Raw genomic sequence first — 24,128 nt, forward strand, 5'->3', positions numbered from 1 at the left:
AGAGATATTGTACATTGCCACTTCTATGGATTCTCTGAACAATATAAAATCAATGTCTTATAACATAGAATATCGGGGACCTAGTGATAGACAGTAGCTACTAAGGGGGAATGATAAGTTAATATGTTCTGATATGTTAATGATGGTGAATTCAAAGGTATGGTAATGGATGGGGGTGACAATTGTTTGTTAATGGGATTATAAGTATTGGAGCTGTACTGAAGGCCAACAGGATTGAAAGGGGCTGTTTAAAGACATGTTTCCCACAGATCTGCACCACAAATAAAGATAGGGTTTTGCATTATATATGTCTAAGGTATGATGCTAGCACAGAGAGTTGACAACAGAAGGGTATATGGGAAAATCTACATATTGCATACTGGAGACTATAATTAATAGGAGTACCATAGTAGTACTACCCAAATACTAGGGACAAATAATTAAGAGCAGACAAGCTACGAGATGTTTTGGGTCATGAGAGTTGTTTAAAATGGGATGGATTGTACAACTAAATGATGATAATGTAAGGTATGGATGGATTATCATGGACATAACATACATTATGTGAACTTAGGAACCCCCTACTTTGAAAGTCAAGCCCTTGATCTTGAGGCTTGCTTGGGTAAAATTTAAGGCTGTAAAGGAGAGGATAAGCCCACCTATAATTATGCCTAGGAGTCACTTCCAGAGAACTTCTTTTGTTGCTCAAATGTGGACTTTCTCTCTCTAAGCCTAACTGTGCAAATAAATTCATCACCCTACCTCTGACGTGGGACAGGACCCCCCAGATGAATGAGTCTTCCTGGCAACGTGGGACATGGATTCTGCAAATGAGCCTGACCCTGGCATCAAGGGATTGAGTATGCCTTTTTGACCAAAAGGGGAAAAAGAAAGGCAAGAAAATAAGGTTTCAGTGCCTAAGAGAATTCAAATAGAGTCAAGAGGCTGTCCTGGAGGTTACTCCTATGCAAGCTTCACCAAGATATGCTAAATGACCTCAGTATGATAAGCCCAAGTCAACAGTAGTCCCAGAAACCTTAAAGAATACCTGGATCCCTATCTGAGACTCTATAAAGGTTTCACTCATTAAGTTTATTCTTCAGAAACTTAAATTCTTCAGAGAACTCCTATGCCAGCTAAGCCCCCAAACCCAGAGCCTCTTCAAGAAAATCAACTAGATGTGTCCCTTTTTCTCTTAAAGTTGACATCTCTTTTTAAGATGAACAACTTAGGGTGGTCACTGCCTAGACATCCCTGAAGATCAGGACAGTGATTAAACTACAGGAAGGGATAGCAACAGATAAGATGGACTTTAACAGAGGATTATGAATATTGAATCTGTATATAATTTTCTTTTTCTTAGTTTCTGGGGTATTAGAATAGCTAGAATTGAAATGGTTGAACTGTAATCCATAGCATCCTTTGAAATTGGTTCTATAGCTACTTGTTGAATTGTAATTTGAAAGCTATCATCTTTTTTGTATACATGTTATATTTCATAATAAGGAAATAAGTGAAACTATGGTACTATAACTCATAACAACTTTGGAAATTTCCTATATAACTACTTGTTAAAGCATACTTTGAAAGATATCACTCTTTTTGTGTATATGTTATATTTCACAATGAAGAAGTAACCGAAACTGTGGAACTGTAACCTATAATATTCTTTGAAATTTATTCTCTAACTACTTGTTAAATTTCATTGGAAAGTTATCACTTCTATGTATATTTAACAAAAAATGATAAAAAAGTAATGATAAGCCTGTGGTATTGGACATAGAATGTACAAAGATATAAGTGGTAAGAACTACAAAATAAAAATTGGGAGGACAAAGGAATATAGAAAAATATATGAATATGCTAATGAAGTTAAATTGGTATCAAAACAAATATAATTATGATATATTTATGATGCTAAATTTTAACTCTATGGTAACCACAAGGAAAACAGATAAAAAATATATCCAGATGGAAAAGAGAAGGCACTCAATATGAAAAACACAAAAAATCAAATAAATGTAAAAGTAGGCATTAATGGAAGAATTGATGGACAAGAAAGGTATAAGACATACAAAGCCTAATAGTGTGATTCCAATTATTTGAAATAATTAGACTAAGAAAACTCATAGAATAAGAATCTAGCATATAGGTTATCAGAGGTGAGGTGAGGATGAGGATAGGGAATGGGATGTTAGGCTTAAAATGTACAGGGATACTTTTTGGAATGATGGAAATGTTTTGGTAATGGATGGTAGTGATGGTCACACAACACTGCGAATGTATTTAAAGCACTGAAATATATATCTGAATGTGATTAAAAGGAGAATTGTTAGATTGTATATATGGTAACATAATTAAAATTTTAAAAAATCCATAAAACTTCACTGCACTAACAATGAACCCTAATTTAAAGCATGGACTATCATTAATAGTACAATTATAAAAATGTGCTACCATCAGCTATAAAAATGTTCCATACCAATGCTAGTTGTTAACAATAGGATGGTATATGGGAATCCTGTATTTTATGCATGACTGTTCTGTAAACCCACAACTTCTCTAACAGAGAAAAATATTTGATGGGAATATCACTACTGCTAGAAGAACTTTTGCTTTGGCTCTTCAGGTATGGAAATAACATTTCATTCATTCATTTACTCAAATATATAGTGTCTACTATAAGCCTAACACTGAGTACAAATGATCGGTAGTGGTGCTGCTCAATAGAACTTTCTAAAATGATGGAAATGTTCTTTATCTAAAGTGTCCAGTATGGTAGTTACTAGGTACATGTGGAAATGTTAACTTTAATTGAATAAATTTAATTTAATTTATAAATTAAATGAAATTAAAAATTCAATTCCTCATTTTCAGTAGTTACATTTCAAGAGCTCAGTAGCCACCTGTACTGGACAATATAAATAGTGGTGGAAAAGTCAGGCATGTATTCAAAAAATTACAATTCAGTGTGTAAGTTTTATTACATGATTCTGTATAGCAAGAGAAGGAATACATTGTGTTGCTCAGAGGACTTCAGAAGAAGTTTTGTTTGAAGCAACCTAGAAGTATATTTAGTATTTACCACAGGAAGAAATAGGGAATGAGAATCTCAGGCAGTAGAAATAGTAAGAAGAAAGCATGAGGGCATGGTGTATTTGAGGAATGGTAAATAGAGTAACATGTAGAGAAGTTGTGGGAGATGATAGGCAGAAAGGAGACAGGACAAGGAGAGGTTCAAACTTAAACTTTAGAAAAAATAACTCAGCCATTCATGTACAGCAGGGTTCATCAACCATGGCATTGATAATTTGGACCAGATAATTCCTTGTTGTGGCAGGACTGTCCAGTGCATTATAAGTTGTTTACCAGCATCCTTGGGCTCTACAATTTAGATGTCAGCAGCATCTGCCCCAGTAATGACAATCAAAAATGTCTCTAGGCATTGCTCTGGGAAGCAAAATGGTCCCAGTTAAAAACCAGTGCTGTGAGAAACACATAGGGTTGAAGGTAGGGGTTCACTACATGTGTACATGGGTGAAAAGATGAGGGCATGGAATAAGGGATTATGGAGAATGGAAGCCAACTTCAATTGAAGAAAATTGGGAAAGGGAAAGATGGAGAATAGGATAACAAGCTCTGGTGATTGCAGAGTGTGGAGACTTCCATTGAAATGGAAAGTACAGCAGAAGGAGCAAGTTTGAGGGAAAGATTAATTTGGCTTTAGATATGTTGAATTTGAGCTAATTGTATAACAACCAAATGAAGATGTTTAGTAGATAGTTGTAAATAAAGATCTGGAATTCAGGAAGGGAGTGTGAATTGAAGGTATGGATTTGGGGTCATATGCATCTATACAATAGTTGAAATCATAGTGTGAAGCAAGTTGCTGCATGGTGTGTCACGGGAACACAGATTCAGGCACATCAGAAACTTTCAGCAAATGACCATTTTATTACTTCTATTACTTACAGCACAAAGGGTCCAGAAGAGTAGGGCAAGAAATTTCATCATGGCTAGTCTCCCAGGGTGACAAAAATTGCTCGAGTCAGGGTTGGTAGATGGAAGTTCTGCACACCCTGCTCTGCATCAGAGAAGAGAGGAAAAGCTATAGTGTTGAGTGTGGTATTTTATCTACCCTGGTGGGAGGGGCCTTGATGCTGAGAATTCCTGCCTTGATTAGCATCTGGTGCTCCTTGTTCCCTGTTTAGGGTCTGGTCGGGCCTTTTTATTAGACTTAAATCTTCATCAGGTGGTGGAAAGGAAACTACAATAGAAGAGGAGGTAGCATGTGTCTGTGACTTCCCCAGAACATGGGAATGACTCTTTCTGCCCCCACCACTGGACTCAATGATAAACTGTCATAGTTTCCACCTGATCTGCAAATAAAGCCCTATTGAAGTCATTCAACACATAGAATCAGGTTTTTATTGTTGTTGTTGTTTTCCTGATTTCATGTAGAAGCAAGGACTTTGAGATCCAGAAACACTGGTCTCTTTGGTCTCTGTGTTCTTGCCTCAGAACCTTCATTCTCATTTCCCTCTTCCATGTCCTCACAGATCCTGTAGGTATTAACACAAAAGTCTATTCCTAGTGACACCCTCCCTGACCAGGCTATTTACATTTCAACATTCTTTCTCCTAAACTTTCTGTCTACATTTTTGTTTTGTTCTGTTTTGTTTTAATTCTCCATAATTCTTATTAACATTTAACATACAACAGATTATATTGATTTATTTCATTTGTTGTATGGTTCTGAAGTTCCATGAGGCAAGAAGCTCTGTCTATTTTGTTTACCACTTAAAATGGTGGCTGACACATAATAGACTCAATAAATATTTGTTTGAAGAATGAATAGGTTTTCTACTTGTCAAAATAGATTTGCCTGTATTCAGTCAGCCTCTTGCTTCAACTTCCTTAAGGCATGAACTAGAATACCACAGGAAAGCAATGTTTACTTGTTTCTCAAGGTCTCCAAGACATCATTTTTCATTTGATAGTACCTGCTTAGCTCACTGAGACTCACTCTTTAATGTATCAGTTTTTATGTTCAAAATGCATAGCAACCTATCATCATCATGTATAAAATCTCCATTCCTCAGTGTGAACTCTTCAGCATTTTTACTCATTGTTAAATTCATCTTAAGTTTACAACTTTCCCCATAGTGAAATACATTAATTTCTGCTTTTCTGCCTTTACGTGTGCCATTTTCAATACTCGTTGAGGCCCTTCCTCTTTCTCTTCATTAATATCTATTCATATAATCTTCACTGTTTCAAATGTTATCACTTCCAGAAAGCTGTAATCACCTGACAGAACCAACTTAGGGCTTCACTACTAGCAGAAACTCTCTAATTACAGAGGATTGGGTTAGGTGTCCAATTTCTACTCTAAACAACCCTTTACTCACTCCCAGTGTTTAACTCTTGTGTTGTAATTGTCTGATTACCACTCTCTCTACAACATTATACTATAAACTCTGTGCACCTTATACCTATTGCATCTCCTGCTCCTGGCCCCAAATCAAGCACACAGTAGAGTTCAATAAATATTTGTTCCTTTAAAAACTTTGTCTTCATCTATTTCATATTAATCTTCTAAATCTAAACAGCTGCTTGCTCAAAATTTGTTGTCAATACACATTTGTAGATATTATAATAAAGTACTAGTAACTTTTTCATTGTATTGTACCTCAATAAAAGAATATGTTCTTTACGCATTTAACTGGTACTTCATGGGCATCCATTTCCCCAAAGCTCTAAGACAAGGAATGCAAAATGCTTTCCTTGTTAAAATTTTAAGAACTTGGACTCTTGAGGCACATTGCCTGGGTTTGAATCTTGGGTCTACATTTTACTAACTAAATGATGGTTGGCAAGTTATATAATAGTATAAGCCTCAGCTTTCTCATCTGTAAAATGGGGTAATATAAATACCTAACTATAGGGTGAAGGATTAAATGAGGTAATACATATAAATCACTTTGAACAATTTATGATGATCATGTAGTTAGTGCCGTGTTCTGCAGATGCTAAGTGATTATTTTTGAGATGTCCAGCCCTCATACTTGTAGACATTGATTGGTAAGACAATACTTTTTAATGTCTAACTGATTGTTGTAGTTTGCTAATGCTGCCAGAATGCAAAACACCAGAGATGGATTGGCTTTTATAAAGGGGGTTTATTTGGTTACACAGTTACAGTCTTAAGGCCATAAAGTGTCCAAGGTAACACAACAGCAATTAGGTACCTTCACTGGAGGATGGCCAATGGCATCTGGAAAACCTCTGTTAGCTGGGAAGGCACGTGGCTGCTGTCTGCTCCAGAGTTCTGGTGTCAAAATGGCTTTCTCCCAGGATGCTCCTCTCTAGGCTGCAGTTCCTCCAAAATGTCACTCTTAGTTGCTCTTGGGGCAGTTTTCCTCTCTTGGCTTCTCAGGAGCAAAAGTCTGCTTTCAACGGCCATCTTCAAACTGTCTCTCAGTTACCTGTTAGCAGGGAAGGCACGTGGCTGGCATCTGCTCCAGAGTTCTGGTTTCAAATTGGCTTTCTCCCAGGACGTTCCTCTCTAGGCTTCAGCTTCTCTCCAAAATGTCACTCTCAGATGCTCTTGGGGTGTTTGTCCTCTCTTAGCTTCTCCAGAGCAAAAGTCAGCTTTCAAAGGCCATCTCCAAAATGTCTCTGTAAACTGAAGCTCCAATCTTACTTCCAGTGTGTGCTTCAAAGTGTCCCTCTTGGCTATAGCAGCTTGCTCCTTCTGTCTGATCTTATATAATAGTGCTCCAGTAATTTAATTCAGACCCACCCTGAATGGGCAGGCCAACACCTCCATGGAAATTATCCAATCAGAGTCATCAACCACAGTTGGGTGGGGCACATCTCCATGGAAACACTCAAAGAATTACAATCTAATTAACACTGATGGGTCTGCCCACACAAGATTACATCAAAGATAATGGCATTTAGGTGGACAATACATTCAAACTGGCACACTGATTGACCATGGCATAGGGAAGAATTATATGCTGACAGAAAGCTTATTCACATCTTTCTAATGCTTTATATTTCCTCATTCTTGCACTCCTTGAGCATTCCCAAATTTTACCTTCTTTTTCCATTCTAATTCCATAATCGCCTTGCCTTATTTGTGTCATTAGTGTACTGAGGAAATAGGGTAATGAGCTAATGCTTATTGTAGCACTGGCCTGTCCTAAGAGACATACTAATATATCAGTACTAAAAATGTTTGAAATACTAATTTTCCTCCTAATGAGCCTAAGCATTTTATTATAGTGATACCTTGATACCAAGTTGCAGGTCATTACCTTCACATATTGAAAATAACGGATATTTCTTGGGCTTAATGATTCTGCCATTTGCTTGATGACCCCACTTTTTGCCCATTTTACATAGTAGAATTTTAGGAAATGAAAATTAGATCACCTGACGGGTATTGTGTATGATATTTTGATTCCATTATTTATCTAATTCAAACCTATTTTTTCTGATTAAAAATTGCTATATGCTAATTCCATGGAATTTGAATTTTGAAAATGCAAAAAGGAACAAATAATTAAAATGATTCATTGTACCACCTAAAGATAATCATTTCTGATTTAGTTCCTACCAATACTATTTTCACTATATGCAATGTGTATCTGTATCATACAGTATAAACAATTTTGTTTGCTGCTACGTTCATCAAGCTTTATATGTACATTGCTGTCCTTTGTCATTACTAATCTTTGGCAATGTCATTATAATAGTTAAAATAATAGTTTAGTTATATAGTGTATGTTACAGTGTGTGTATATCTATGTATGTATATCTATCATCTATCTTTCTAGAATTATAAATAATATAAGGAAAATATTTGTGACAAAAACTCATATGAGTGTTTGACTACTTAAATGTTCCAGTTTGGTAGAGATGCCATTAGGCAAAATACCAGAAATAGATTGGCTTTTATAAAGGGGATTTATTAGGTTACAAATTTACAGTTCTAAGGCTGTAAAAGTGTCCTAACTAAGGCATCAGCAAGCGGATACCTTCACTGAGGAAAGACCGATGGCATCTGTAATACTTCTGTCAGCTGGGAAGGCATGTGACTGGTGTCTGCTGGTCCTTTGCTCCCAGGTTCTGGTTTCAAACTGGCTTTCTCCAAAATGTATATGGGTTTCTGTCTCTCTTAGCTTCTCTCAGCTCTCTGCTTGGTTCTCCTGGGGCCTTTCTCTCTAAGCATCTGGGAGTCCTCTCTTAACTTCTCTGGGGCAAACTCTGGGCTTCATCTCATAGTTTAGCATCTCCAAACGTCCTTCTGTCTTCATCTCCCATATCTCCAAGCTTCTCCAAGCATCTGGGTCTGTGTCAGCTGTTAGCTCCTCACAGGGGCAAACTCTGGATTACTTATTTTAGCTTCTCTCCAAAATGTCTCAGCTTTTCTGAGCTCCTTCTCTCTGTGAGCACTCTTAAAGGACTCCAGTGATCTAATTAAGACCCACCCTGAATGGGTGGGTCATATCTCCGTGGACATAATTTAATCAAATGTCTCACCCACACTTGGGTGGGTCACATCTCTACGGAAACATTTAATCAATAGGTTCCAGCCAAAAAGACTGTATTAAAAGATCATGACTGTTCTGGCATCCATAGCTATTTCTAACCAGTGCAGTATCCTATTGGGGAAATTTTTTCAATATATTAAAATAATATATTTTGTTTAAATGTATTTGTTAAAAATATGCTTGTGACATATTATGCTGTAATACTTTCAAAAAATAGAATAGAGTGCTGTGATTAACATCTCACACTCTGAAGTCAACCAGACTTGTACTGAAATCCTCACTCACTTTCTATCTAGCTAATGTTAGGAAATTCAGTTTACCTCTTTAAACCTTATTTTCCTCATCTGTAAAATGATATTGTTACACATAATGGAAAAATGCTATAAATAGTACTGAGCATACTTCATGACAATAAAAACTACTAATATTAGCACCCACCAGGAACGCCAATTTGTTTGTTTTCCTATACCCTTCTCAATATCATCATTAAACAAAATCTATACTATTTTTTATAAGGGGAAGAGCAAGGAAAAAAAAGAAGACTTTGTTTTTAAGTGAAAAACCCAAACTCAAACTAGCTTCAGCAAAATTAGGATGTTCATTGGTTCACTAATCCAAACTTCAGCCAGGGAAGGAAGCTGCTAACATTTTGGTTTGGGAGGGACCAAAATTCTAGTGCCGCCAGATTTCCAGATGGTCTTAATCTTATCAGTTTCTTCACTGTAGTGGGCCTGGACATTAGTAACTAAGATTGCACATATATTTAAACTGCATATTTGTTAAACCTGTTAATCAGAGAAGAAAATATCTCTCTTTCTAGTTTGAAAAATCTAGAGAAATATTTTTATTGCCCCTACTTGAGCCAGATACCTACCTGTTTCTTAAGTAGTTCCTTCGTCCAGTGAGATGGGGTTCCTATGAGGAGATTAGCTACAGAGTAGGGGGAAAGAGGCAGTTCTTTAAAAACAGAGAGATAGCATATTCATGGCCACTGCTGTGATCCTGGGCTGGGAAGTCAAGATAATTGGATCTTGCTTACTTAAACTGTATTACTAGAGTTGAGGAGAAGGTTGCCATGTATTTTTTTAATCTTTTCTTTTATCTGCTGCTCATTTTGTGAGTCATTTTTCTATTGATTTAGCATTTAACGTCTTGATTTTCATGATGCTTTTTGTTGTATTTGATGATTTTTTCAAAGTTTGTAGTTGAGTTGATTTTTAAATTTATAATTTTTCTGAAAACTCCATTTTGCCAAAGAACTCACAGTTATTGGCATTGAGTCCTTCATGACATTTTGGTGTAGTTTCTTTAATCTCTCCTGTATTTTTAGTTGTCTCTCATTTCTTGATGTTGATTAATAGTGACATTTTTTTGGTCACTGTTTCATCTATTTGATGAGACCTTCCATTTGTTTATATTAATATTCTTTTCAAAGACTAGCATCTAAAAAAAATTCTTTTATTACAGCAGTTGTTGGTTTACAGGAAAATCATGCAGAAAGTACATGATTTTGTTGAGCATCTTTTTGCTTCTTATTTTAAGAGCTGTGTTTAATTTAATTTTTATGTTTCCATCCTATTTAATTTTTTCTTTCTAACTTTGTGATTTCTTCTGCAGAGAAGAATACTCTTCAGTTCAATATTTAATACATTTATTTTAAATCTTTTCTTTTAAAAATGCAAATTGACCGTAAATGTCATCCAACAAATTTAAATATGAATTCTTTCATTTGGATTAATTCTAAATGTTTAATTTTTTGTGTTTCTTTTCTCTATTAGAGAAGTTACAGGCCTACAGAACAATCATGGATAAAACACTAGATTCCAATACACACCCCACCATCATAACTCTAAATGTTTTGTAATTTACATTGTGATTTCTCTGTTTAGTTTTTTAAACTTTAACTTTGTGTAATTTTTAGTTTCTCATTTAATTGCAGCATGGTGAGGAAACGTGGCTTTTATGACATTTCATGAAACTTATTTTGTTGCCTATCATGTTGTTAATTTTTGTAAATATTATATATATACTTGATATTTTATACTATATATTTGATACATACTGGTTTCTAGTTTAGATCAAGCTTTCTTGTTGGTCAAAACTTGTATATCCTTGCTTATGTTTTGCTTTTGTTTTTGTTTGTTTTTGTTTTGAATGATCTATCAGTTTCTGATGGACATGTATTAAAATCTCCCATTATTTGGGAAAATTATAATTTTGCCTTATAATTATGTTGACTTATCTTTTATATCTTGAGGCTTTATTTTTATGTACCTAAGAATTTAAAGTTGTTACATCTTGTTGATAAAGTGTTCCTTTCAATATTCTGTAGTAATGTTTTAGTAATTTCTCTCTTTTTTCACTTAAATTTCTTTTATTTCAGATATTGATTCTGTTCTACCAGCTTTCTATTAATTAATATTTAATATTTTAACTCTTTTACATTTCCTGGATTTTTTGGTTATTTTTGTTGTTGTTTGCTTCTGATGTTTCTTTAGGAAGTCACACATTAAGTTGTGGGTGGGGATGCTTGACAAAGGCAACCAGGAGCGGTGGCAATTCATTTTCATCTCAACTATAACCTCTGTCCAGTTTGCTAAATTCCACTTGTGTTTTTTTTAACTCATTTGATTCTTGTAGCCATAAAAAATTTCAGTCATTGATTATTCTTTATATTTACTCATTCAATTATTTATTCAGTGTTGCAGGAACTACACTGGGTGCTGGGGATTCAGTGTATTAATAGTCGTAGATCTAAATCTGGTTCTTGAGAGCTCTCTGTGCAACAACTTTAGTACCTGCCCTCCTCAGTATTAATACTAGAACCAGTGACTTACAAAAATTGCCTTTTAGAGAGGTTCCCAACTCTGAATACTCTCTTTCAGATCATCACACAATCTTTAAAATGATTTTCTTTAGCATCTATCTTTCTTAGTTTAGAGCAAATCCTACCTATAGCTGCCCTTTAATTTCTTAACTTGTCCTAAATTTTAGATAAAATATTTGGTTGTCAACCAATCCCTTTCCCACATCTCTCCATCTCAAGACCTAACAACACTCACACAGATTAACAATTAGTTAGGATTAACAATACTCCACTTTCTTCTTCTGACCCTTTGAAGATGATTGGCAATGGCCCTCTAGTTCACCTGAGATGAGAGGAGGAAGGGGGTAAGAGACTTGAGGATGTTCCAAGTTTTTAGTCCTGGGTTCCCTACATCTTCTTCTATCTCTTACTTTTCCTATGTGATTCAGAACTTCAGAGTTAGAATTAATTTTACCTCAGTATTGATATGGAAGGGCTTGGACTAAAATAAAACCACATAAGCTCTGAGAAGACATTCCTGATCTATTTGTTTAACAAATATTTATAGAGCTCTGTTACACTCCAGGCACTGCCATAGACACTGGAGCTGCTTCACCTGACTAAATGGAAATATAGTTGTCTTTTCATTACCAAGTACCTTTCAGTTATCAAATCTTTACATAAACTTGTTGCTAACCCTTATTAAGTTATCTGCATTTTCCCACAACACATTATTTTATCATGTTGATTCTAAGTTCCTTAGGCAATGGAAAAATCTGGCTAAGTTTATGGCAATAAAAAAAAAACTGATGTTATTTCAAAATTATTTAAAATTCCTATGTGCTCTTGTATTAAAGAAGTGTTTGGCACAGTACTTGGCTCATTAAAAGCATTTAATAAATAATGGCTATTATTATCTTAATATTATCAAGCTATTATAGAGTGATCATTTGACAACAGTAAAAGTTTCAAGTAATGTTCAAAAATATTAAAATATATTTAAATATTTATTTTTACCCAATGCAAACTAATGAAACTATTTTTTTCTTATTTTTAGTGTATTTCCTCAAATTTTATTATACAGTGGAATAAAACACACCTTATGATTGTCTTTAATTTGTAAGACCCAGACTAGGAAGAACATCAAGTCCATAGCCTACCTTTGGTGAGGGGGGCATCCAAATTAAATACTGACTGAAAGTTTTCTATTTTGTCTTCAAAATTTAAAAAAGATTCCATAACTTCTGAAAGACATTTGACAGCCCTTACATCAGGAAACAGTTCTAATTTCTACCATGAATAATCCTTGCTAATACTTCGAAATATTCTTTCTGAAAATGGAATTGACTGATTCCTCACAATTCTTACATGTTTACATATTTGAAAACTTTCCAAGTTCTCCATGTTCCTTTTTAAGTCATAAAAAAGATTAAATATCCCACTTACTAGACTGAAGACAAGGCTGTAGTATTACTTTGTCAGTGACCATAGTGATAGAATATTAAACCTAATGGCATTTGTTTCATTACTGGTATGTTCAGAGAACAGCAAAGAGTCCATTTGGACTATCATAGAGAAAGGATGAAAATCAAGGAGTAAAGGAGGAAAAATTGCATGAGCACGTTCCAAATGATAAGAAGGAAACTTTATACAACAATAAAGTTATTACCTTTAACATTTCAGAATATTTGGGAAGAAGATAAGAGGATGGTTTTGACTTGACATTAAAAAAATCAAGCTGAGACTGAAATGGTAACTGTATATTGATTTAGAAACAGTGTATTGATTTATCATAAACATGTTTGGAACTGATGTGGCTAATAATCATATATTCAGTGGGTTAGTGGGCAAAGAACTTATATGATGGAATGATGACAATGAGTGTAGACCATGAATTACTGGAGAACAGAAACCGTCCTTCCTTGTCTGTATACCCCAAATCCCTGACATGAAATAGGTGCTCAGAAACATCTCCCTTAGAGGTCAGGAGGAGGAATATAGAGAGACCTTAGCCCCGAACTGATAAGCCCAGGTTTGGAAAATATCCCCTCCTGTTTCTATACCACTTGAATCCATACACCCCTTCCTTCTGTTTCCCATCTACATCGGTGCATCTTTCCTAAGCTTATTGGATATGTTTTCATACACTAAATATTTCAGGCTAATGTAACCTAGATCCGCTTTATCCAATGCCCTTTTTCCTTGTCCCATTACATGTTACAATAACAAGTCCAAAAATTTCTACAGATAATTTCACCTAACAGTCCATAATAGTAACCACTGCCTTGCAATCAATTTTACAAAGCTCCAATCATTCTACCTGCTTTTATAAAAATTGTTCTTTCCTTGTGTTGATTTGTTTTATTAACTCCATTTTTACTTTTATTCCAATTATAAATTACCAGTACTAATACAAGCATATGAAGTTCAGTGCACTTGTAATGTAATTCCTTTTATGTATATAGTTTTTCTGTGTAGATCATAAATATCATCTATATGATATGTGATATCTGTATATATAGTTCAATTACACATTTGTATATGTTTGCATTATTACATCTTTTCATATAATTAAAATACTTTCTTGAGACTTCATTTTCCAAAATTTAGCATAGGATTTTGCATACTAGGATTACAGTTTTATAATAATAATTTTATGTCAAAGACAAAGGTATAATGAATACTTTCTAGATCAGAGGAACATATTCTTGTGGATTTAATAAAATGACACAAATCTTGTCTTTTGTCTCTAGGTTACTACATATTTGTGTATATGTGTTATATATATATATGTATATATTTATATATACTCTATTTTTTTTCTTTTTTCTTTTGAAGGGTCACATGATAGCATCCTGCGATGCCTGTGGGGTTACAAAACTGTGGGACTTTCGGAAGCTCTTACCAATTGTGTCCATTGATGTAGGTCCAAGTCCTGGCAATGAAGTGAACTTTGACTCATCAGGTATGATTCTTTTCATATAACATTGATACCCAAGATAACAAGATAAATATTTCTTCCAAAACTGCTGTTTCCACGTAAATGTTTTGGTGTTTTCTCCCGTATAAACTACTGTTCTTCACATTATATTGCAATAACATTGTGTTATATTTTATCAAGTATATCCTATCATTTCATCTCATGAAAGTATCATATGCATCATATATTTAAAAGGAAATATTGGAGGAGATAGCTGTGAGCTAATATAGATAACCAGGTTCACAGAAGTACCATGCTTAATCTCAGAGCCTACATCTCTTAAAATTACCAACCCGGGTAAGTAAATTGGGTTTTCTGAAGGTAAAATGGCTGGGAGTAGAGAAGAACAAAAATTTGGCAAAAAAATGAATTTGAAGCATTATTTTTAATGGAATATTTTAGTCTCATAATAATTTAATAAATTAGCCATATACTCTAGGTTTTATAATTACTTTAAGTATGTATTCATATTGATGTTGCAATTTTCTGCTCTGCTTTCTGTAACATTATTGTTTGATATTTTTAGCATTTTCCCACAATGAGATAAAATTATCAGAGGAAATATCTTACTGATGGTGAATAGTGTAGCAACTGATGTTAACCATACACTGATTCCAATTTTCCATTTAGAAAACTGAAAATACAGTTGCATCTACATCTTTAATTATAGCATTTACTAAATAAAGAACATGTAACTATTGGACAATAAATTTCTGTTTGCTAGTGTGATTTGTTTTACTCTTTTTAAATTTTTGAGAACTTTTTCATCTTTGAGAGCTGTTTGTGGTAGATCAAAGATGTGGAGATGGAAAATATCTAGATTTTAGATGAGAAAATAAGGGAAGAGTATATAATATATTTGAAATAATAATGCTTTATTTTCAAAATAGTTCATATTAATTCTGTAGTTCAGAAAGTATGAACATACTAGGAGTGATTCCAAAGTCATAAGATAATTTTTACGTGTTTTGGGGAATGGTCTTATATTGCAATCGCATATCTGAAATTTAGAATATACTTTTTGTCATTAAACTTGAAGTTATGTTACCATTACTGATGGGCATATGATCCACACTAATAACTATGGCTCCCTTAGAAATGCTTCTCGGTAGTGTTCTTAACATTAGACATTTATGGTCTTCCAGAGTTCAAAAAGAAAACAGCATACAGAATAAAAGATCTCAACTATGAGAATTCCATTTTGTAATGTGAGAGACTGGAAATACTTCAATTTATACTTTCCAATATATAAAATCTATGCTGACGATGCAATTCTATGGGAGTTTTGACCAGATTTTTGTAAATTTTCTCACATCATTAAATCCCTTTAAATTATCTTGAGCTATGCATTTCCTTGAAGTTTGGATTCTGAAATTTCAAAACTTTTCACTGTACTTTCTAATAATATAAGTTAAAAGGTCTTTTTAAATACTGTACAACTGAAAGTAGATATATATTTTACTGTCTCTATTAAATATATTGCCACTTGCTCTTTACAACCCCCATCACCCAGCCCAAAAGTACTTTCCTAAGTATAGTCAGGCAAAACTAATTTTAAATAAATATCAGTACCTCTCTTATAGTCACTGAAGTCCTTGGTACAAGAAACCTATTTTCTCCTTTAACGACTGCTGTATTCTTGGTTATACATTAGTGCTAAGAAAAGTGTAAGAAGCAATAGTGGAGCAATGAGAAAGATAAAAGACCTAGAGTGTAAACTAAGGACGCTGCTAATAAAAACACTTCATCAGTCTGAGGGAATATAATTTTAACCTGACCTTCCCATCCCTTTGACTACTTCTTCAAGGAACATACTATAATTAATTTTAATTCCTGGAGTTTGAGAAATTAATGTCATGTAAGCCCCTCCTCATTGAATAATGAAGAATTTGTGCTTCTCTACAGAAGTCTTCAGAGACTCTTCATTTAAAAAGGAGAAATATACCAAAAGTTGAAGGAACTAAGGAAAGCAAACATAAGACTTAATGAGAAAATGAACAGAGGGGTAAAAATCACAAAATAAACTACCAGAAATCATCTTCATCTTAGGAGAGTTAAGAAGTAGAGTGCAAGTCAAGAGCAAAACAATACTGAGACAAGGATAGGGATATATAGATCCCCTCTAATATGTATGTATTCAGCAAAAGATTGTTTTAAAATGTGTAACAAAATTATACCATGAATTATTTGGAATATAAGGATAAAATCAAAATTAACTTAGCAAGCTCAAAATACACATGAATTTAAACACACTATTATTTATGCCCAGTGGCAAGCCAATGTTAGTATATATGGTATAATCATTTTCCAAAAATGCAAGAATATATTGACAATATTGAAAATAATTAATATCTACTGAGCTTCCACATTAGTTGTGTCAAACTGTGTTTCCAGGTAGTAATTCTGTGACAGAATAGAATTGTACAATTATATATACACTTACTGAATTACTTTTCACAAGTTAACTAACATAAGGCAAAGCTCTGGTCTGCTGTCTCAGCCATGCTCTAGGACCTAAGGATATGTCATTGAAAAGACACATGTCATGTCATCATAATATGGGATTATACATGTGGAAGTTTTTATGGCCTCCTGTCAGATATTTATCACAGGAATGTGAATACATGTTAGATACTCTAAGTGATCATTTTAGAAAAGAAAATTACTTTCTAATATTTCAAGTGTCTGGATCAGTTTAATTAAGGAACATCTTGAGATTTTGCTTTAAAATGTTTTTAAAGAGGACTGTCTAAAAGGAACTGTTTCTAAATGCAATGACTTATTTTATAAATGGGGGATTTCTTGTCACTGCAAATTCAACACAAGGTAGAAATAAATTGGAGGTAGAAGCTACTAAAAGGCTGGACTGTTGTCCATAGCCTTTCATCTCACACTTTTATATGTATACAAAACTGCATCATCATTTATTAATTTTGTAAGTAAATATTTTCATTTTGAGTTCTTAGAAGTAAATATGTACAGGCATTACTCTGAGATATTGTTGGTTTGGTTGAAGAGCACAGAAAAGCAAATTACATGAATTCTCTGGTTTCCCAGTGCATATAAAAAGTTATGTTTACACTATACTGTAGTTGATTAAGTGTGAAATAACATTATCTCTAAAAAATGTGCTTACCTTAATTTAAAAATACTTTATTGCTAAAAAATGCTAACCCTCATCTGAACCTTCAGCAAGTTATAGTGTTTTTCCTGGTGGATGGTTTTGCCTCTATGTTGGTGACTGCTGACTGATCTGGGTGGTGGTTGCTGTAGGCTGGGGTGGCTGAGGCAATTTCTTAAAATGAAACAACAGTGAAGTTTGCCACACTGATTGACTCTTACTTTCATGAAAGATTTCTCTGTAGCATGTGATGTTTGATAGCATTTTACCCACAGTAGAACTTTTTTCAAAATTGTAGTCATTCCTCTCAAATCCTGTTACTTCCTTGTCAACTAAGTTTCTGTAATATTCTAAATCCTTTGTTGTCATTTCAACTATGTTCACAGCATCTTCACTAGAAGTAGATTCCATCTCAAGAAACCATTTTCTTTGCTCATCCATAAAAAACAACTACTTGTCCATTAAAGTTTTATCAGGAGATTGCAGCAATTCAGTCACATTTTTAGGCTCCATTCTAATTCTTGTCCTCTTGCTATTTCTACCACATCTTCAATTACTTACTCTACTGAAATCTTGAACCCATGAAAGTCATCCATCAGGATTTGAATCAACATCTTCCAAACCTCTGTTAATGTTGATATTTTGATCTCCTCCCATGAATTATGAATGTTCTTAATGGCATCTAGAATGGTGAATCCTTTTCAGAACCTTTCGATTTACTTTGCCCAAACCTATCAGAGAAATCACTGTCTATGGCAGCTATAACCTTACAAAATGTATTTCTTAAAGAATAAAACTTGAAAGTCTAAATGACTCCTTGATCCATGGGCTGCAGAATGAAGTGTTAGCATGCATGAAAACAACATTAATCTCATTGTACATCTCCATCAGAGCTCTTGAATAACCAGGTACATTGTCAATGAGCAGTAATATTTTGAAGGGACTCTTTTTTGGGGGGCAGATCTCAACAGTGGGCTTATAATAGTAATCCAAGTTATAAACAGATGTGCTGTCATCTGGGCTTTGTTGTTCCATTAAAGAGTACAGGCAGAGTATATTTAGCATAATTCTTAAGGGCCCTAGGATTTTCAGAATGGTAAATGAGCATTGGCTTCAACTTAAAGTCATAAGCCACATTAGCTCCTAACAAGAGAGTTAGCCTGTCCTTGGAAGTTTTGAAGCCAGGCATTGACTTCTCTCTAGCTATAAAAATGCTAGATGCCATCTTCTTCCAATATAAGGTCGTTTCATATACAATGAAAAGCTGTTGTTTAGTGTAGCCACCTTCATCAATTATCTTAGCTAGATCTTCTGAATAACTTGCTGCAGATTCTACATCAGCACTTGCTGCTTCACTATGCACTTTTATGTTATGGGGATAGCTTCTTTTCTTAAACCTCATGAACCATCCTCTGCTAGCTTCAGACTTTTCTTCTGCAGCTTTCTCATCTCTCTCAGTCTTCAAAGAATTGAAGAGATTTAGGGCCTTCCCTGGATTAGGCTTTGACTTGAGGGAATATTGTGGCCAGTTTGATTTTCTATCCAGACCACTACAATTTTCTCCATATCAGCAATAAGGCTGTTTCATTTTCTTATCACTCATGTTTTCACTGGAGTAGCACTTTTAATTTTCTTCAAGAATATTTCCTTTGCATTCACAACTTGATTAAATGTTTGGCACAAGGGGCCTAGCTTTCAGCCAGTCTCAGCTTTTGACATGCCTTCCTCACTAAACTTTAACATTTCTAACTTTTGATTTAAAGTGAGAGACTTATGACACCTCCTTTCACTTGAAAAATTTAGAGGCCATTATAGGTTATTAATTGATCTTATTTCAGTATTGTTGTGTCTCTGTGATAGGGATGCCCAAGGAGAAGAGAGAGATGGGGAACCACCAATCGGTGGAGCAGCCAGAATACACACAACATTTATCAATTAAGTTCACTGTCTTATATGGGTGCAGTGCATGGCGTTCCAAAACATTTACAACAGTAACATCAAAGATCACTGATCACAGATCGTCATGACAGATACAATAGTAATGAAAAAGTTTGAAATGTTGCAAGAATTAGCAAAAAGTGACACAGAAACACAAAGTGCTAATAGACTTAGTCAATGTAGGGTTGCCACAAACCTTCAATTTGTAAAACATGCAATATCTGCTAAGCATGATAAAGCAAAGTGCAATGGAACGAGATATGCCTGTACTAATGAAGAGGCACTTTATTTGCCTTAAACGATGAGATTCTTCATATCAAATCATTTTCAAAAGGTATCTGATAAAAATATATGAAAACCAGCAGTATAGAAAAAGCTAGTAGACTAAAATTCAGGCCCTTAGCTTTAATCACATCTTCACTACCTTCTAGACTTCAGGGAAATTATTTAAGCTCTCTGAACTCTTTCCTCATGTAAATATTGGAGGGGATAAGTTCTAGAATAGATAAACAGAGATAATGTATATCCTATAATGGGGAAGTCTTGGTACAGTCATCTACCATGTTTTATCCTAGAACTGGAAAGGATCTTAGCGGCCATCTCATTTATTTTAGAGTTGAAAAAATAAGTCAATATATTGGTAAACAAGTGAGATGCCCAAAGCAATGTGTTAGTGTAGGAGGTTTCTAGTGAAAGCATAAATACCAGTTAATAAATATTAGAAGAAATAAGGATCAAAAACTCATGTTCATGTAATATTAGAGATAATGTAAATGTTTAGCTAAAGTTATACGATATCTATACTATATTTTCATATATACGTAAGTCAAAGAATGAATCTCAGTCCAGATTATCTTTCTCATTGCTGTAAGAAATCAGCCTCTCAAGAAGTTACATGTAGCATAGCAATTTTATATGTTTTATTCGCAAATATATTGCTTGTGACAAACAGATTTTCTGTGTTTATAGATATATACATATATTTGTAAAGGGATAAGTGTTCCTTTTACATTAAACAGAGAGCCTCCTGGTAATATAATGCTACATTTTCTTTGCAAATATTCACTATCTAAATAATATCTCTCACTTAGCATACTGAAGATGCCATATATTTTACCATTCAAAAATTTATTGCTATTTCAGAAAATGTTAAATGGAATTGTGTGATGAAAGTAATAAAAATGAACTGTGACAATTTATACATACTCACATTTCCACATCTCCCATTTCATCATGTTTATGTAGTTCAGCGATATTATCCCCTCCTTTGTAAAAGGTAATTCCAGTGAGTCATTTGCAAAGAAGTCACATCCTTAGAAAATGCAGGACCTGAAGTTTGAGCCAGATGGGGACTTTCCAGTAGAAAGCTTAATCAGAATCAGATCATCTAAATGGGCAAAGATTCCCACCATTTGGAGAAAATCCAAAATATTCTCTACAGGCAGAGTCAAAATAGAAATGCTAAAATTGGAGGGGAAAATGACCCTGTGGAAAATATTAAATGTATCAGTCCGCAGAAAAATTTCAAAACATAACTAGATTATCCAAAATATTTGGTTCAAATTTGATATATTAGTTGGTATATCAGTTTCTTTTAATAAAAGCTACAGTTCATTGTTTTGTATTAAAAAGGCAGATTTTGGTTCATTCCCTCTGAAGGAAGCATTATGGTATAACGAAAAGAGCACTCATTTAGAAGTTGAGAAGCCCTGATTTTGAATTTTATCTCCATCATAACTAGCTAAATAATATTGGTGACGGTTTTAGACATTTCTGAGCCTCAGTTTGTGAAATACTAAAAAACAAAACAACAACAAAAACCTTCAGACAAGATGTAGTAACAGAGACCAGATTTACCCTGAAACAGCTGGAAAAACAGAAAAAAATATATAAAGCAACAGTTTTCAGGTATTGGATATTGGGCAATGAATGACAATGATCCCTGAGAGAAGGCCAGCAAAAAATGTAGGCCTCAGAGTCCCAAAATACTCCCTGGAAAAAGTTTCCAGGTTGCAACCCAGGAACAGTTGGAAACCCAGGCAGAACCTGGCAGTTTTCCTAAGTTGAAGGGTCAGAGTTTGCAGTATGGTGAGGACAAGAGAGCTAGAGTTTTCAGGGCAGAGTACAGGAAAGGAGAGAGCTACAGAGAGAGCTCTGGAGATCTGTAGAGAGTCCCCCTCCAGTATTAGATGGAATAAGAATCAGCACATTCTGGCCTGAGACCAGGGTAAGAGCTGCCCGAACAGTTAGGGGAACAGTTTGTGGTCCTTTCAACCAGAGTGGAAAAACTTTCAATTTACAGGACAGTGGGTAGAGCAGGGTCCGCAAACAGGCTTGACCTGTTTTTGTAAATACAGTTTTATTGGAACACAGCCATGCCCATTATTTTACATATTGTCTCTGGCTGCTTTTGCATTACATCACAGTTGAGTTGTTACAGTAGAGCCCATATGACCTATAAAGAGTAAAATACATACCGCCTGGCTCATTACAGAAAAAATTGCTGGGATAGAGTACTCAGAAGGGTATCACCTCAGTAGTGAGGCAACATGAGCCAGGCCTCTGGATGTAGTCCCTTCACTGAACCATGTGAGTTAACTCATATATTAATTATTTAATCCTCATTAATTTCAATAAGGATGTTACTGTTGTTCCCATTTTAGAGAAGAGGAAACGAACAACAGAAAACTTAATGATAAGCCCAATGTCACCTATCTGATAAATTGTGGAGTCAGAATTCAAAGCCAGGCAGTCTAGTTCTAGAGAACTAAATCTTAAACTTTATATCATACAGTAATCATAGTATTTAGTTTTATATTTATATATGACATCTGTTGGGGGAAATGATTCATTTGCTATGAGTATTGAAATAGTCTCATTAATGACCACTTGACAATATTTGACTTAAAGATGACTAAGACATCCTGACATTGATACTGATTGTTTTTCTAGAAAAGGAAAAGGAAAAAAGGCTCTCCCTAGTATCATCAACCTGGTTTCTGACGCTTCTTATACACAAGGTCATCCTAAGTATATGTATCTTCCTACTGGGAGTTGGAGCTGCAAACCCAAACCCCAGTATTAGCTCCTATCCTAGGAATCCAGGAAGGATTATGTGGGCACCTTTAGGATGCCTCTTGTTGCCTTTTTATTTAAGGTCTGGCCTGATTAAAAAATAAAATAAAATAAAATTTGAAATAAGAAAGGAAGAAAGCTAGACAACTTCTTTGTATCTTGGCTCTAAAGCAGAGCCAACCTATGTTGCTTCTTCCAAGAGCAGACCCACTATATCACGTCAACTTCTTGGGAAAAAGATCCACGAGAAGAGAAGATAAAAGAGAAAAGGTGACACTGCTCAATTATTTATCCCATTATTTCATCTCTTGCTTCTCCTGACCCTATTATATATGCAAATCTATTTTGTTCCTAAGTAGAATATGGGCCCCTCTGATACTGAAGAAAGGAACTGGAGTAATAGATTACATGGACCTCTCGATACTCAAGTCTATCAGTTATACCTTGCATGAGGTATACTATGCTCTAGGAATTTGAAAAGATGCTTTCTCTTTTAATAACAATAGCACCATTACTTGGGTATCATTTCTCTTATTTCATATACTTTTGAGAGCTTTAATTGCAAATGCTTATTAAAATATACGCATGTTCTTAACAATTGTATGAAAGCCTGAATTAGATTTCATGTCAACATTAGCTCTAGAAATTATGAAGAAAAATTTTGGAGATATATAGGGACTAGTTTATGCTTTATCTGTAAAATTACCTATTTTTTCTCCTTGTGTTAGAAGCTATTTTATTTACTTGCCAGCAAGTATGAGAAACAACATGCTTATATGATGGGGCACTGAAAATTTAAACTGTATACATATTGACCAAAGATATAGTAATTCGGGGCTTATATTCATAGTTGTACAAAGTGTTATGACCATGAACACATTCTGAGTGGTCTCATATCCATTCTGATTGGTTGGTGACCATGCCATGTCAGTTGTGAAGTAATTAGACTATCATCCAAATAAATGAATTTTATTGCATAAATTATGAGGGGCTAATAGAAATGAAAGTAACTGACTTTTACAAAATGTAGTAGGATTTATACATCTAGATAAGTCTTATTCCTTCCAGATATTATGCTTCAAAGGTTGCGTACTTAATCTAATGATAATAACATTACACAACTATGAAGCATCCCTTTTGGAACTATCTTCGCAGCTTTAGGAATAATGTTTTTAATATCCCGATGCCCACAAATCTTTCATCTGAGCCTGGATTGAATTTGTGATAACAACTCGAAATTATTCACATCTAATGAATCAGATAAGGACATTTGTGTCACACACAAAGTGAGGCTTTAAAAAATAAAGATTTATTTTTCTATGATTTGAAGTATGAAATTGAACAGGACATTTAACCTCTGTTGGTCTCCATTTTATCATATGTAAATTGACAGGTTTGGATGAGATGACTTCATCCAATGGGTTTACAGCCTAAGTTTTGCACAATTGAATATTACATTTTTCTTAAGTTCAGTATACTTAGAACATGATATCCTGAGATAAAAGCAGTATTCTAAAATAAAACTTAAAAACTCTTTTATAGTGTTTAAAACTTGTAAATACAATATCAAGATGTAAGTAAAACATTTCACTTTTTGTTAATTCTAAAGGGAAATAAAATCTGATATAAAATCTTTTCTTGTAA

At 34.3% G+C, this 24,128-nt stretch overlaps 1 protein-coding gene across 3 annotated transcripts in view; it reads left to right on the forward strand.

The window, feature by feature from the left end:
* Positions 1-24,128, forward strand: part of SPAG16 (sperm associated antigen 16) — a 1,128,509-nt gene that overhangs the window by 875,909 nt on the left and 228,472 nt on the right. For all 3 annotated transcript variants that reach the window (XM_037849695.1, XM_037849693.1, XM_037849694.1), the window contains one exon: positions 14,209-14,335. In XM_037849695.1, the coding sequence (XP_037705623.1) occupies positions 14,209-14,335 (127 nt within the window). The remainder of the gene's footprint in view (positions 1-14,208; positions 14,336-24,128) is intronic.

The sequence above is a fragment of the Choloepus didactylus genome, chromosome 9 (assembly GCF_015220235.1).
Source record: "Choloepus didactylus isolate mChoDid1 chromosome 9, mChoDid1.pri, whole genome shotgun sequence".
NCBI lineage: Eukaryota > Metazoa > Chordata > Mammalia > Pilosa > Megalonychidae > Choloepus > Choloepus didactylus.